Raw genomic sequence first — 15,440 nt, 5'->3', positions numbered from 1 at the left:
ATCAATTTTTTAACTTAGAAATTCATTACATGTACCCACTGACTCTTGAAGAATATAACTTAAAAATGCCTCATGCGCTTAGATCAACTGTCATACCCCATCAGAACCAGAAATATATGCTGTTTCACTACAATGTTTGTAAACAAAGTAAATGTAAACAAACACTATTTAGCCTCAAAAGATGGTTAAAACAGTAATTTTGATATCATGAAGGGTACGTCCTTGCATCCATAGCTCTGTCATTGAATTTGAGAGTGGTTACATTTCTTCAGCCCTATTCCTCAGCTTTTTACCGAAACGGGTGTGGAGTAGCTTTGTTATTGTTTCAACTGCTGAATGCCTCTTTAAGGTTTGGGATAGGGTAAAAAAAAAGAATTAAATAAAAATAATGAGTCCTAGCACTGGGATTGATCACGTGATCCTCGGAGCTCACGGCTTACACCCATCCGTCATGCCCATCCACAGCGCTCACCGGTGCCGCTAGTGGCCAGTTTGGAAGTCATCTCCCGACATCCTGCTTACCTGGATGGACGTTGAATTTTGCAGTGAATCTTAAGCGACCTGGCTGCCACCACATCCCTCTAATATTCCCCTACAGCTGTACCTGTACCATGTCGGTGCATTCTTCAATGTAGACATCACATCCTGGTCATTGTTGTCAGTCATTGTAGACTCTTCAGGAGAACACTCACAACAAAACTCCATCATTAGAGCATCACAGCAGAGGGACACACACACACACACACACACACACACACGGCCCGTAAAACACTGCTGCCTGTTTACTCTCCACACAGATGGGCCATTGGAATGTCTGCACCAGTGACATCAGCTATAGTCAGAAATACACATGCCATGTGATGTGTGTGTGTGTGTGTGTGTGTGTGTTTGAGCTCTCAGGGTTATCGGTTGTGATTGGGAACACAGGCGAATGCACGCACATACACACTTGTGTGTGTGTTTGTTTGAGGACTATGTGTGTTTAATGTAGCTGTATTAGGAATAACAGGCTGGCTAATGTAGTGTGTCTAATTGGTACTAAGTCCTCTGCATCACTTATACTGTTGCAGAGCTGTTCTTTATCTTGCTTTCTCTCCGCCCCTCTACCTCTCTCTTTCTCCCTTTCTCTCTTGCTCTGCCCCTCTCTCTCCTTTCCCTCTCTGCCCCTCTATCTCCCATCACTCTCTCTCCTCTCTATCTCTCTCAGTTATTTTACACTTAATTTCTCTCTCCTGCAGAGGGGAACTCAGTTGAGGAGACTCTCCTGCTGTAAGTTTCTCTCTCCTTCCCTGAGGAAAGGGCATCTCATACCCCCCCCCCCCCCCCCCCCTCTCTTTCTCCCTCTCTCTCTCTCTCTCTCTCTCTCCTTCCTCTGTTTCTTTCTTTCTCTCTCTGCTCTCTCACTCAGTTTCTCTCTCTGCTCTCTCTTTCTCTCTCCTCTCTCTTTTCACTTCCCCCATCCCGCTGACCTGCTTAATTACTTTTTTCAGGCTGGGAGGGGGAAAAGAGGGGTGTGTGTCTGTGCGTAAGTGCATACAGTATCTGTGCGTTTGTGTGTCTGTGTGTGCTCTGTAGGGCAGTGTTCAGCTGACTGCAGAAGCTCTACCTGGCAGTGTCAGCCAGTACGTCAGCACCAGGGGATGGAGGGAGGGAATGAAGGAAGAGAAAGGAAATAGAGGATCAGAGTGACTGCAGACAGGAGAGGAGCACACACACTGCTCACAAACACAGCACTTACACACACACACACACACACTGCTCTCTCTCGTTCACACACACACACACACACACACACACACTGCTCTCTCTCGTTCACACACACACACACATACACACTGCTTTCTCTCGTTCAAACACACACACACACACATGCTGCTTTGCATGGCTGTGCTCGCACACACTCTATGGGAGTTGGGAAAGGAGCGTGTGTGTACTCTGTTTGAGATGGTGAGTTCTCCTATTCTCGTTTTGGGATGTGTGTGTGAGAGCAGTGTGAGAGCAGTGTGTGAGCAGTGTGTGTGTGTGTGTGTATGTCTTTGAGGACAGGGCTGAAGAGGGAAAAGTGTGTTTGGCAAAGTTTGTCCTCCGGCTGGCTACTTGGGATGTGGTATGACCCTCTCTCTGTGTATGTATAGTGTACAGTAATCTGTGTGTATATAGCATAGAGTACTCTGTGTATACAGTACTCTGTGTGTAAAATACAGTATTCTGTTCATATAGTATACAGAACTCTGTGTGTATAGTATACAGTTCTCTGTGTGTATATAGTATACAGTACTCTGTGTGTATATAGTATTCAGTACTCTGTGTGTTTGTATGCTCTGTGTGTGTGTAGAATGCACTCGCTTTTCCAAAGATGCTCTGTTCTACAAGATTAAGTATTGCTCTATGGTTATGCACTGCACTGTAACGGAGAGCTGTAATTTATAGTCATTTTAGGTATTATCAACAGTAAAAAACGTGTTGTATTTCGAATGGTACTGTAATTCCACCCCACAGAAGACAGTACTGTACCATATCTTTGGAGTGCCAAAAACCTTTTGACCACTAGTGGGTGCATGGAATTGTTGTTCCTGGGTCATTAACATATTTTAAGGCGTGCCTTGTAAGAGGCTATATTTGTTGCACCCGTGAGTGAGAATGCTGTACCAATTTAACTCCTATGTGGTTATAGTGTGCCATCAATTTAAAATGTATAGGGAACAGATTGGAGTAACAGCTAGTTTTAAACTGTGGTCCTCTGTAGCTCAGCTGGTAGAGCATGGCGCTTGTAACGCCAAGGTAGTGGGTTTGATCCCCGGGACCACCCATACACAAAAATGTATGCGCGCGTGACTGTAAGTCGCTTTGGATAAAAGCGTCTGCTAAATGGCTTATTATTATTATAAACCTGGTTGAGCATTTTGCCATGTCCTTTTGGTCTGTTTTGTCCTGTAGTCCCTGCCAGTTGAGAAGCCGTTGTTAAGGCCTCTAGAAGTGGAAGTGGTATAAAACACAATATATTCATAAAGATACTGTAAGGTGTAAACACTTTACCTGGCAGCCAACCTGCTTACACCTATCCCTTGTAATTACAGTAAAATACTGTGAAATACAAACACCTCTTATGGTATTGTCATTACACAGTACTTGCTTTGATACCGTATTTATATTACAGTAGGTGTACTGAATATATTACAAAATTGTATTTGCCTCCAAACTGGCTGTAAGATACTGTCAGATTCATGGTAACCCCTTTACAGTGTGTGTGATTGTGATGAGTGATAAAGATACTGATATGTGAGATTGATACCTTATAGATGATTATAGTGATCATTACTGTGATAAACATTTTACATTTTACATTTTAGTCATTTAGCAGACGCTCTTAACCAGAGCGACTTACAGGAGCAATTAGGGTTAAGTGCCTTGCTCAAGGGCACATTAACGTCATTTAGCAGACGCTCTTAGCCAGAGCGACTCACAAATTGGTGCGTTCACCCTATAGCCAGTGGGATAACCACTTTACAATTTGGGGGGGGGGGGGGGGGGGGGGGGGGGTTAGAAGGAATACTTTAGCCTATCCCAGGTAAAGAGATGATGATGTTGATAGGAGTGTGATAGTGGGAATAATGTTGAGTGATGCTTATGATAGTGAAAAGGATTGAGATGATGAGTGATAATGACATTGAAGATCATGATAATGATAATGACTACTGTAGTTATCATGACTGTGATGATGACAGTGATGACATTGAGAAAAGCTAGTTTTCTCAGGTCACACACACACAAAAACACCCTTCATGGCGGCAGGTGTGTTTGCTGGTATGTGAGGATTTTCTGACCCGCTCTTTCTCTATCTTTATACTTTCTACTTGATCCTGGTAATGAGCACCTTACTGTGTGTGTTTTTCTCTTTCTCTGTCTCACCACCAGCTGTTCTGTGATATTGTTTCCCCACCGTTTGACTAACTCCCCACCTCTCTCTCTCTCTCTCTCTCTCTCTCTCTCTCTCTCCCTCCCTCCCTCCCCCCTCCCAGTGAGCAGACCCAGTGTAGAGACAGAAGATGCTTCCTGTGCTGATCTGTACCCTGGTCTCTCTGAGCTTAGCAGACAACTTTGACACAGCATACCCTGATCTGGAGCACTACAGAACCATCTACGTTCAAGGTAGACACCAGTGTGTGTGTGTGACTTCCATCTGCATTGATAGTCTTACAACTGTCTCTGTTTCGTTTATGATACACAGTAGTGCTGGTCCATATGGACAAAATACATATCGCGATACATTCACCTGTTTTTGTGATAACGATAAATCGGACAAAAAGTAATATTGCGGTAAATTGAGCTGTTTTGCTCGATAACAACAAATACTACAATAATAAAAAAAGTTTCAATGGATAGTTACTTTACATTAGCGGCAGGGCTCTAGAAACGTTTTTCCAGTGCCTAGTAAGACAACTGAGATGGTAGCCTATGATTTAAAAAAATAAGCTATTTCATCCCAGATATCTAGGAAATGCTTTAATGATATTTTGATGTGCAACTTGTCAAAATAGGATACAATGTTTTTGCTAGATAGCCATGTAGGCTAATTGATTAATCTACACTGAACAAAATATAAAAACACAACATATAAAGTGTTGGTCCTATGTAATAAATAAAAGGCCACTCTAAAATGTGTCACACAACACAATGCCACATATGTCCACCAGAGCTGTTGCCAGAGAATTGAAAGTTAATTTCTCTACCATAAGCCACCTCCAACCTTGTTTTAGATAATTTGGCAGTACGTCCAACCAGCCTCACAACCACAGACCAAATAAATGGCGTTGTGTGGGCGAGCGGTTTGCTGATGTCAACGTTGTGAACAGAGTGCCCCATGGTGGCAGTAGGGTTATGGTATGGGCAGGCATAAGCTACGGACAACGAACACAATTGCATTTTATCAATGGCAATTTGAATGCACAGAGATACTGTGATGAGATCCTGAGACCGATTGTCGTGCCATTAATCTGCCGCCATCACCTCATGTAATAGCATACTCACCAGACATGTCACCCATTGAGCATGTTTAGGATGCTCTGAATCGACGTGTACGACAACGTGTTCGAGTTCTCGTCAATATCCAGCAACTTTGCACATCCATTTAAGAGGAGTGGGACAACATTCCACAGGCCACAATCAATGCTCTGCATGAGGCAAATGGTGGTCACACCAGATACTGACTGGTTTTCTGATCCACGCCCCTACCTCTTTTTTAAAGGTATCTGCAACCAGCAGTCGCATATCTGTATTCCCAGTCGTGAAATCCATAGATTAGTGCCTAATTTATTTATTTCAATTGACTGATTTCCTCATATGAACTAACTCAGTAAAATCTTTGAAATTGTTACATGTTGCATTTATAATTTTGTTCAGTGTATATCAGTAATTGTAGGCGAATGTCCTACAAAAGCATTACAGCACTAGGCCTAGCCCACTGGGCACACACTGGTTGAATCAACGTTGTTTCTACGTCCTTTCAATTCAATTACTTTGGACCAACGTGGATAGATGTTGAATTGACGTCTGTGCCCAGTGGGAGGCTACTTGATGTAGGTCTATTCTCTGCACATGGCGTGCTCAGCTCGGCTCCGTGGGCGCATTAAAACCATACTAACTACAGCCTGCTCCAGTTGTAAAGTGGTGCCATGCCATGTACTCAATATTAAGAGGGGAGAAATAAATGATATACTCACAGAAAGCTGTGACTCTCCTCTCTGTAACTAAAACAACAGTAGTTGCTTTGAAAGCTGTTTTTGTCCCGTAATAGTATTTTGATTAACAGCACATGCATGCTTGTCCTTCTCAGAATCTCACCCTCTTCCGTGTGCACAGTGGGGAGAGGGAGTGAGAGCCAGCAGATGACAGTGAAACAGGGACTTTCATAGCATTTTCATAGATACTTTCATAGCAGGAATCAACATAATGCATGGCTATTACTGTTGATCAAATAATGGTTTTAGAACTATCTACAGGAACGTTGGTTAGCAAAATCAACATTTTCCAAAGTCAGCAAAATGCTTCAGTAAGAGGAAGGCAATGTCGGTGTCTGTAATTTTCGGTTTATCGTCCCAGCTCTAATACATACTCCTGAAATATTGCCTGTAGTTTCATAGTATCATCTTGTCTCTCTATGTGTGTGTGTTTATCCTCATGCACTGCAACTGTTGAATGAAAAACATTGGGCAATTAATTATGTGGGGTCTTGTTTGCTCTGCGTGATAACCTATCAACTATCTCTCTTTATTGGGGCTGTAGAGGCAGATTGCAGGGCAGATATGTCACTGTTGGTGTCATGTTTAAAACCAGGTGCTGTGACTGTGTATTGGCTACTGGACTGTCTTTGGAGTGACAATATATAGGCTGTTTTACCTCATACAGTACTGTGGTAGTGTGTGGTACCAGCAGTGGTATGTATGAAGCAGCTCTCCAGCTAAAGCAGTACTGTACTGTGTGTGCGGTAAGCAGTTCTGTGTGTGGTAAGCAGTTCTGTTCAACTATTGTGGAGAAATTAGCTTCAGCATCGATCGTAGTTTCAGGAGGCAGATTCACAGACTTGGCTGGAGGGAGGAATTGCTAACTCACTCAGACCTAGGATCAATGTGCTATTGAGAACGATTGGCTTTGAACCTGGGTCTCCTACATGCTTCAAGACTTTGTTAGTCTGCTGAACTAAAGCAAGGCAATACCCCGGGGAGCTAATGTATGTCTTCAAGTCTCAGAAAAGGTTACTCAACAGACAGACTGTGGTTCAATAATCCACGTTACTTACACCATCAGCCAGTATAGCATGGATTATGTGTTCCAATCAAATAGAACCACCACAGAGAGTGTTATTCGCTTTGTGTAGATGAGGTGAGACCCTGGGATGCTCAGACAGTCTTGTCCTGTCCAAATGCTGCGTATTGTGAGGAAAGACAGCTTGTAATGCAGGTTAAGGCTGCGGGCTGAGGGCTGGGGGTTGGAGAATGTCCGAGGTCTGAGGGTCATACTATAGAGGAACACACAGCAGGGGCTTTAAACTTCCCCTTCTAACAGCAGCTGGAAATCTGGAACGTCTTCATGTTCTGGAGACAGGAGAGACGAGAGTCACTTCTTATATTGATTGTGTGTGCCACATTGAGGCCCAAATGAACGTCCTCTGGTGGTCAATTACATTTAAGTAGAAACCAATAATTGTTTTTGCAAAAGTGAGAGTTGTTCCTGGTGGGTGATTGAAAGGGAAGTCAAGCTTGTCACACACAGTAAGACTACAGGGCGTAAATGTACCAGTAAGACTTTGTGTACCCAACGACGCTGCCAGTGGTGACATCACAGAGCAGGTTGGCTGAGGATACTCCATTGTTTACATAGTGCCTCTAGATATAGTAGACTTATCAATTTGCTCCACACCAGGAAGAGAGGATTAGGTAAACATCAAACACATGATGAGCTAATGGAGGACTACACAGTCATGCTGGATTAGAAGAAAACCCTGGAACCAGAGTCTGTTTTAAAGTCGGAAAGGGTGGGTGTTCATAAACTTTCTGAATATTAATGGCTCTATTCAATCCGTATCGCGGAAGGTTAGTGTTACAGCGTGATTGAAATTTAAAGGCAATGTTCCCACGTTTGCAGAGACTGCATTCACGGTAAACACTGATCAATCGGAAATGACCTTTACATTTCTATCGCGTAATCTGTAACGCTTCAGCGATACAGGTTGAATAGAGCCCTAAAAGTGACTTTGATACCTGGTAGCAATTTAGTTGAAAACAAATTAGTGTGTGGTTGGGTGTGAATGTGTTTGAAGTATACTTTAAATACATGTTAATGATACCTGGAGTAATTGTATTATGCGTGACTGGCAGTAGTTCATATTATTACTATATCTATAGACATCATAATAAACCAATCATTCTCTCATAGACAGGCCAGATGTTTGGAACCTGATATTGACTACAGATTTTCCTAATACACCGGTCACTGTCAATACATCAACATTTAACAACAAGCTACATTACAAATGTTTAAACAATTACAATGCAGAACTGTTTGTAAAAACAAGCTGCACAATAACACAATGTTAAAAAAGTTACATCATCACCGTGTTTGTGACAGGGTTGCACAACTGAGCTCATGTGCTTCGGAAAAACAGGGATGGGAACTATTTAGCTATTGAGCAAGCATCTGCTTCCATGCCCAGTTCTTGCTAATCAGTTTCATATGGGATAATGTGATAACAGGTTAAATACCATTCAGAGAAAATAAACCAACCAATTTGTTGATTAGATACAAAGAACAAAACAATGGGTTAGTGTTGTTGTTGCTGAGCTAGTGAGAGAGGGAGACATACTGTAGAGCATGGGAAATAGGTAGAGAGAACCACCCCTCGATTACTAATTGTATAACCCACCCCTCTATTTCAGAGAATGGCTCTCGGCTCTCTGTGGTGACGGAGCAGTCCAAAGTGGTGTCGAGGCGGAGGGGAAACACCACCCTGCCCTGTAAGTTCCACAGAGATGCGTCACTGCCCACCAACCCCAAACTGAGGATCAAATGGACCAAGCTGACCTCAGACTACCTCAAAGAGGTGGGTTTCTACTAGAACCAATGTCATAAAATAGACCAGGGTACTACTCGAACCAAACCTCGTTTTCCATCCACATAATGCAGGACTTTTGGTCAGAGTCAGATAATGGACAGGTCTGGTCAAAAGTATTGCACTATGGGGGATAGTCCATGTCATAAAAGAGTCCAGGAAGTATCCATTGGAGCCAACTGATGACATCAATTACAAATCCTTCTTCGTGTTGTTCTAGGTGGATGTGTTCGTTGCCATGGGTTTCCACAAGCGGAGTTACGGACGTTTCCATGGACGCGTCTACCTACAGGAATCGGCTCCTACCGATGCGTCGCTGGTCATCACAGAGCTCACACTGGAGGATTATGGGAGATATAAGTGTGAGGTCATCGACGGGCTGGAAGACGGAACGGGCGTGGTGTCTCTGGACCTGCAAGGTAACACACGCATGCATGCTCGTAGACACACATACACACACACACTGAAAGTATGTCCTCACACAGTTAGCATTTAATATGCACTCAGTGTGCCTTCCGATCACTTTTGAGATATGGAAATGTCTGACTATGTCACGATCGTCGTATGGAGTAGACCAAGGCGCAGCGTGTTGAGCGAACATACTTTATTTAATTAAAGTGCACACACGATACAAAACAACTAACACGATAACGTGACAGCCAACGGTCAAACACAAACCTAACTAGAACAAGATCCCACAAAAACAAAGGGAAAACAGACAGTTTAAATATGGCTCCCAATCAGAGACAACCAATGACAGCTGACACTCGTTGCCTCTGATTGGGAGCCACTCAGGCCAACATAGAAATACACAAACCAGAACTCCCAACATAGAAATACACCACATAGAATTACCACACCCTGTCTCAACATATAGAGTCCCAGAGCCCGGATGTGACAGTACCCCCCCCTAAAGGTGCGGACTGCGACCGCGCCTCAACTAGAACCAAACAGGGGAGGGCTGGGTGGGCATTCCTCCTTGGCGGCGGTTCTGGCTCCGGGCTTGCCCACCACCCTCCAATAATCCCCCCATAGCGCCCCTGGTCCGATCTGGCCCCGCTGGCTGGAGCTGAACTGGACATAGTAGGAGCGGATAGCTTCAGCTCCGGTGTGGAGCAGCCGACAGGTACCCGATCAGGCACCGGTGACCTAGGCACGGGTCGTGCCGGACTGACGACACGCACCCCTGGCTTGGTGCGTGGAGCAGGAACGGACCGGACCGGGCTGACGATGCGCACCCCTGGCTTGGTGCGTGGAGTAGCAACTGGCCGGACCGGGCTGACGATACGCACCCCCGGCTTGGTGCGTGGAGCAGGAATGGACCGGACCGGGCTGACGATGCGCACCCCTGGCTTGGTGCGTGGAGCAGCAACGGGCCGGACCTGGCTGACGATACGCACCCCTGGCTTGGTGCGTGGAGGAGGAACGGGCCTTACCAGGCTGACGACTCGCACCCCTGGCTTGGTGCGTGGAGGAGGAACGGGCCTTACCAGGCTGGCGATGCGCACCGTAGGCTTGGTGCGTGGAGCAGCAACGGGCCTTACCGGGCTGGCGATGCGCACCGTAGGCTTGGTGCGAGGGGCAGGAACAGGCCGGGCCGGGCTGGCGACGCACACCGTAGGCTTGGTGCGGGGAGCAGGCACGGGCCGTGCCGGACTGACGAAGCGCACCACTGACTTGGTGCGGGGAGCAGGAACGGGCCGGACCGGGCTGACGAAGCGCACTACTGACTTGGTGCGGGGAGCAGGAACGGACCGGACCGGGCTGGCGAAGCGTACCACAGGCTCGATGCGGGGAGCAGGAACAGGCCGGACCGGGCTGGCGACGCGCACCACAAGCTCGATGCGAGGAACAGGAACAGACCGGACCGCACTGGGGACACACACCCCTGGCCCTACGCGGGGATCAGGAACGGGCCGGACCGGACTGGTAACACACCCCAGTACCTCTCGCCGTGCCTCCACACTTTCCTTCCCCTTAGTGACCAGTGGCCCCCTTAACCTGGCGGCCTCCTCTGCCAACCCGCTGGACCGCTCCATCGCGGCCTCCTGCTGCCCCGTCGTGAGCCCCCCCCCTAAAAATGTTCTGGGCTTGTCTCTCCCCCGTGGACCAGGCCTCCATGGTTCTCGCCCAACTCTCACTCCACTGCTCCCAATTCCAACCTCTCTGCTCTTCACTTGGCTTAGCCCAGTCGAGACCCCTACTCCATTGATCCCAAGTCCTTCCTCTCTCCTCTTCACGCTGCTTGGTCCAGTTTTGGTGGGATCTTCTGTCACGATCGTCGTATGGAGTAGACCAAGGCGCAGCGTGTTGAGCGAACATACTTTATTTAATTAAAGTGCACACACGATACAAAACAACTAACACGATAACGTGACAGCCAACGGTCAAACACAAACCTAACTAGAACAAGATCCCACAAAAACAAAGGGAAAACAGACAGTTTAAATATGGCTCCCAATCAGAGACAACCAATGACAGCTGACACTCGTTGCCTCTGATTGGGAGCCACTCAGGCCAACATAGAAATACACAAACCAGAACTCCCAACATAGAAATACACCACATAGAATTACCACACCCTGGCTCAACATATAGAGTCCCAGAGCCCGGATGTGACAGACTAACTTTTTGGGAGAACCATTATTTGAAGTGACTGGGCTGTGGTAAAGTGACTGTGTCCTGTTGATAAAGTCTATTTACTGTGGAAACTCTGTAGCAGCCTGTCCTTGTCTAGCTGTCCCAGGGTTCTGGCTATATATTACCACGAGCTGAGACTACCCAGGAGGACTGTCAGGGGACACATACGCACGTGCACAAACACACACAGGCATGCACGTGCACACACAAGCACGCTCATGCACAAGCACGTACGCACACACACACACACACACACACACACACACACACACACACACACACACACACACACACACACACACAGTCAGGCCAGAGTAATGGAGTTCATCAATTAGATTTCCATTCCTGGCTTTCCTCCATGGAACAGGGTATAACTCCATACATCACCCAGCCAGACCTGCTCCATTAAATATGAGAATGATCAACCATTGGCAATCTAAAGCCTGGAGCTACAGACCTACAGCCACCACCCACTAACACAACACTGGAACAGAAATAGTAGGATTTTATATAAGGTAATGGGGTTTAGCTAGTACAGTTTGTCTTTTTACAACTCATGTTTTGTTTAAAGAGAGATTAAGTGAGGACATAAAATCCAAAGCAAATTGATGTTTTATTTATTGCTGTTGGGATGTTGACTTTCTCCTCTCTCTTCCCTCTCTCTCTCTCTCCCTTCTCTTCTGCCCTCTCTCTCTTTCCCCTCTCCTCTCTCTTCCCTCTCTCCCCTCTCTTCTGCCCTCTCTCTCTCTTTCCCCTCTCTTCTCTCTTCCCTCTCTCCCCTCTCTTCTGCCCTCTCTCTCTTTCCCCTCTCCTCTCTCTTCCCTCTCTCTCCCCTCTCTTCTGCCCTCTCTCTCTTTCCCCTCTCCTCTCTCTTCCCCATCTCCCGCCTTCTCCCTCTCTACTCCTCTCTCCCCTCCCAGGTATTGTCTACCCCTACTTCCCTCGGTTGGGTCGTTACAACCTGAACTTCTTCGACGCTGAGCGAGCGTGTCGCGATCAGGACTCCATCGTGGCGTCGTTTGACCAGCTGTATGAGGCGTGGCGTGGGGGTTTGGACTGGTGCAACGCAGGGTGGCTGAGTGATGGATCCGTCCAGTATCCCATCACCACCCCCAGGGAACCCTGTGGGGGCAAGAACACTGTCCCGGGGATCCGCAACTACGGCTTCGGAGACAAGGAGAAGAACAGATATGACGTGTTCTGTTTTACCTCCAACTACAAAGGTGAGAGGGGGGAGGGGAGTGTGTGTGTGTGTGGTGAGGGGGGTTGAATGTGTGTGTGTGTGTGTATCTAACCCTCTCCCTCTCTCCCTATCTCAGGGCGGTTGTACTACCTGATCCACCCCTCCAAGCTGACGTATGACGAGGCTGTGCGTGCGTGTCAGAAGGATGGTGCTCAGATTGCCAAGGTGGGCCAGATGTACGCCGCCTGGAAGCTATTGGGCTACGACCGCTGTGACGCCGGCTGGTTGGCTGATGGGAGCGTGCGTTACCCTATCACCCGCCCCCGCAGGCGCTGCAGCCCAGCGGAAGCTGCTGTGAGGTTCAACGGTTGCCCCGACAAGAAACAGAAGCTATATGGAGTCTACTGCCTCAAAGGCCACAACTGAGAACCCAATACACTCACACACACACTAGAGAACCTATTACATTTACAGAGAGAAGGAGGGAGAGGGGGATGGGGGAGAGGAGATAGGAGATAGGAGAGAGGGAGGTCATGTGGAGGAAGTAAGTGGTATGAAAAAAACATTACAACTGTGATGTTTTCTTTTTAGAGACTGTAAAACACGAGGTGTGAGACAAAATCCATGTTTTTATGTAATCTGGGACCTGTAATTATATGGGGATAGTTTACACATATTTAAGGTTCATGTTATTTAATCTGTTGTTTCTATGCAAAAACAGAAAGGGAAGATGGATTTGGGGGAGGGAGGGAGGGGAGGGGAGGGGAGGGAGGGAGGGGAGTGGGAGGGAGGGGAGGGAGGGGAGGGAGGGGAGGAAGTGGAGTTAATGATGATGGATTAGTCATGCCATAGCCTGAAGGACATGCTTGGACTGAGAACAACCCAGTACAACTTCTGATAATTGGACTGATACCTTTGGGCACTTACTTTTTCTGTTCAATTAAACCTAGGACAACAAAAGAGCAACACTAAACGCAAAGATGGTGTAGATCAAGCAGCACTCCATCACTCACCTTACACAGGCTTGAGGTGTGTTTTGGGTCATTGTCCTGTTAAAAAAACAAATGATAGTCCTACTAAGCGCAAACCAGATGGGATGGCATATTGCTGCAGAATGCTTTGGTAGCCATGCTGGTAAAGTGTGCCTTGAATTCTAAATAAATCACTGACACCGTCACGAGCAAAGCACCCCCAAACCATCCTTCCATGCTTCACGGTGGGAACCACACATGCAGAGATCATCCGTTCACCTACTCTGCGTCTCACGAAGACACGGCGGTTGGAACCAAAAATCTAAAATTTGGACTCATCAGACAAAAGAACAGATTTCTACCAGTCTAATGTCCAATGCTCGTGTTTCTTGGCCCAAGCAAGTCTCTTCTTATTATTGGTGTCCTTTAGTAGTGGTTTCTCAAAGCAGCAATTCAACCATGAAGGCCTGATTCACGCTGTCTCCTCTGAACAGTTGATGTTGAGATGTGTCTGTTACTTAAACTCTGTGAAGCATTTATTTGGGCTGCAGTCTGAGATACAGTTAACTCTAATGAACTTATCTTCTGCAGCATAGGTAACTCTGGGTCTTCCTTTCCTGTGGCAGTCCTCATGAGAGCCAGTTTCATCATAGCGCTTGATGGTTTTTGCGACTGCACTTGAAGAAACTTTCAAAGTTCTTGAAATGTTCCGTATTGACTGACCTTCATGTCTTCAAGTAATGATGGACTGTTGTTTCTCTTTGCTTATTTGAGCTGTTCTTGACATAATATGGACTTGGTCTTTTACCAAATAGGGCTATCTTCTGTATTCCCCCCCTACCTTGTCACAACACAACTGATTGGCTCAAACACATTAAGAAGGAAAGAAATTCAACAAATGAACTTGTATGAAGGCACACCTGTTAATTGAAATGCATTCCAGTTGACTACCCCATGAAGCTGGTTGAGAGAATGCCAAGAGTGTGCAAAGCTGTCATCAAGACAAAGGGTGGATATTTTGAAGAATCTAAAAAACTAATCAAAATTTATTTTTTATAACACTTTTTTGGTTACTACATGATTCCATATGTGTTATTTCATTGTTTTGATGTCTTCACTATTATTCGACAGTAGGTGTGTCTAAATTTTTCACTGGTACTGTATATATATTACTTGTTTCCCTTGCCAGCAAAGCACAGTGATGAACCATTTTGAACCATGAATCATGAGCCACAACAGTGATGATCAAATCAAATCAAATCAAATTTTATTGGTCACATGCGCCGAATACAACAGGTGCAGACATTGCAGTGAAATGCTTACTTACAGCCCTTAACCAACAGTGCATTTATTTTAAACAAAAAAGTAAGAATAAAACAACAACAAAAAAAGTGTTGAGAATAAAAGAGCAGAAGTAAAATAAAGTGACAGTAGGGAGGCTATATATACAGTAAAATAAAGTGACAGTAGGGAGGCTATATATACAGGGGGGTACCGTTGCAGAGTCAATGTGCGGGGGCACCGGCTAGTTGAGGTAGTTGAGGTAATATGTACATGTGGGTAGAGTTAAAGTGACTATGCATAAATACTTAACAGAGTAGCAGCAGCGTAAAAAGGATGGGGTGGGGGGACAGTGCAAATAGTCCGGGTAGCCGTGATTAGCTGTTCAGGAGTCTTATGGCTTGGGGGTAGAAGCTGTTGAGAAGTCTTTTGGACCTAGACTTGGCACTCCGGTACCGCTTGCCGTGCGGTAGCAGAGAGAACAGTCTATGACTAGGGTGGCTGGAGTCTTTGACAATTTTGAGGGCCTTCCTCTGACACCGCCTGGTATAGAGGTCCTGGATGGCAGGGAGCTTTGCCCCAGTGATGTACTGGGCCGTACGCACTACCCTCTGTAGTGCCTTGCGGTCAGAGGCCAAGCAGTTGCCATACGAGGCGGTGATGCAACCAGTCAGGATGCTCTCAATGGTGCAGCTGTAGAATTTTTTGAGGATCTGAGGACCCATGCCAAATCTTTTTAGTCTCCTGAGGGGGAATAGGC

The 15,440-nt window shown here is 46.2% G+C and overlaps 1 protein-coding gene across 1 annotated transcript; it reads left to right on the top strand.

Annotated features, from left to right (window-relative positions):
• Positions 1-4,046: 4,046 nt before the first annotated feature.
• On the top strand, positions 4,047-12,974 carry LOC311127495 (hyaluronan and proteoglycan link protein 1-like; the record flags this gene model as incomplete). The annotated part of the gene is made up of 5 exons (XM_084159319.1): positions 4,047-4,149; positions 8,433-8,596; positions 8,826-9,024; positions 12,166-12,468; positions 12,565-12,974. 5 exons carry the CDS (start codon positions 4,047-4,049, stop codon positions 12,852-12,854), a joined length of 1,059 nt encoding a protein of 352 aa, XP_084015445.1. The 3' UTR covers positions 12,855-12,974.
• Between the last annotated feature and the right edge of the window lie 2,466 nt (positions 12,975-15,440).

The sequence above is a fragment of the Coregonus lavaretus genome (genome assembly GCF_964263955.1).
Source record: "Coregonus lavaretus genome assembly, chromosome: 4".
NCBI lineage: Eukaryota > Metazoa > Chordata > Actinopteri > Salmoniformes > Salmonidae > Coregonus > Coregonus lavaretus.
Note: the sequence above shows the minus strand (reverse complement) of the source record. Positions and strands in the feature narration are given on the sequence as shown.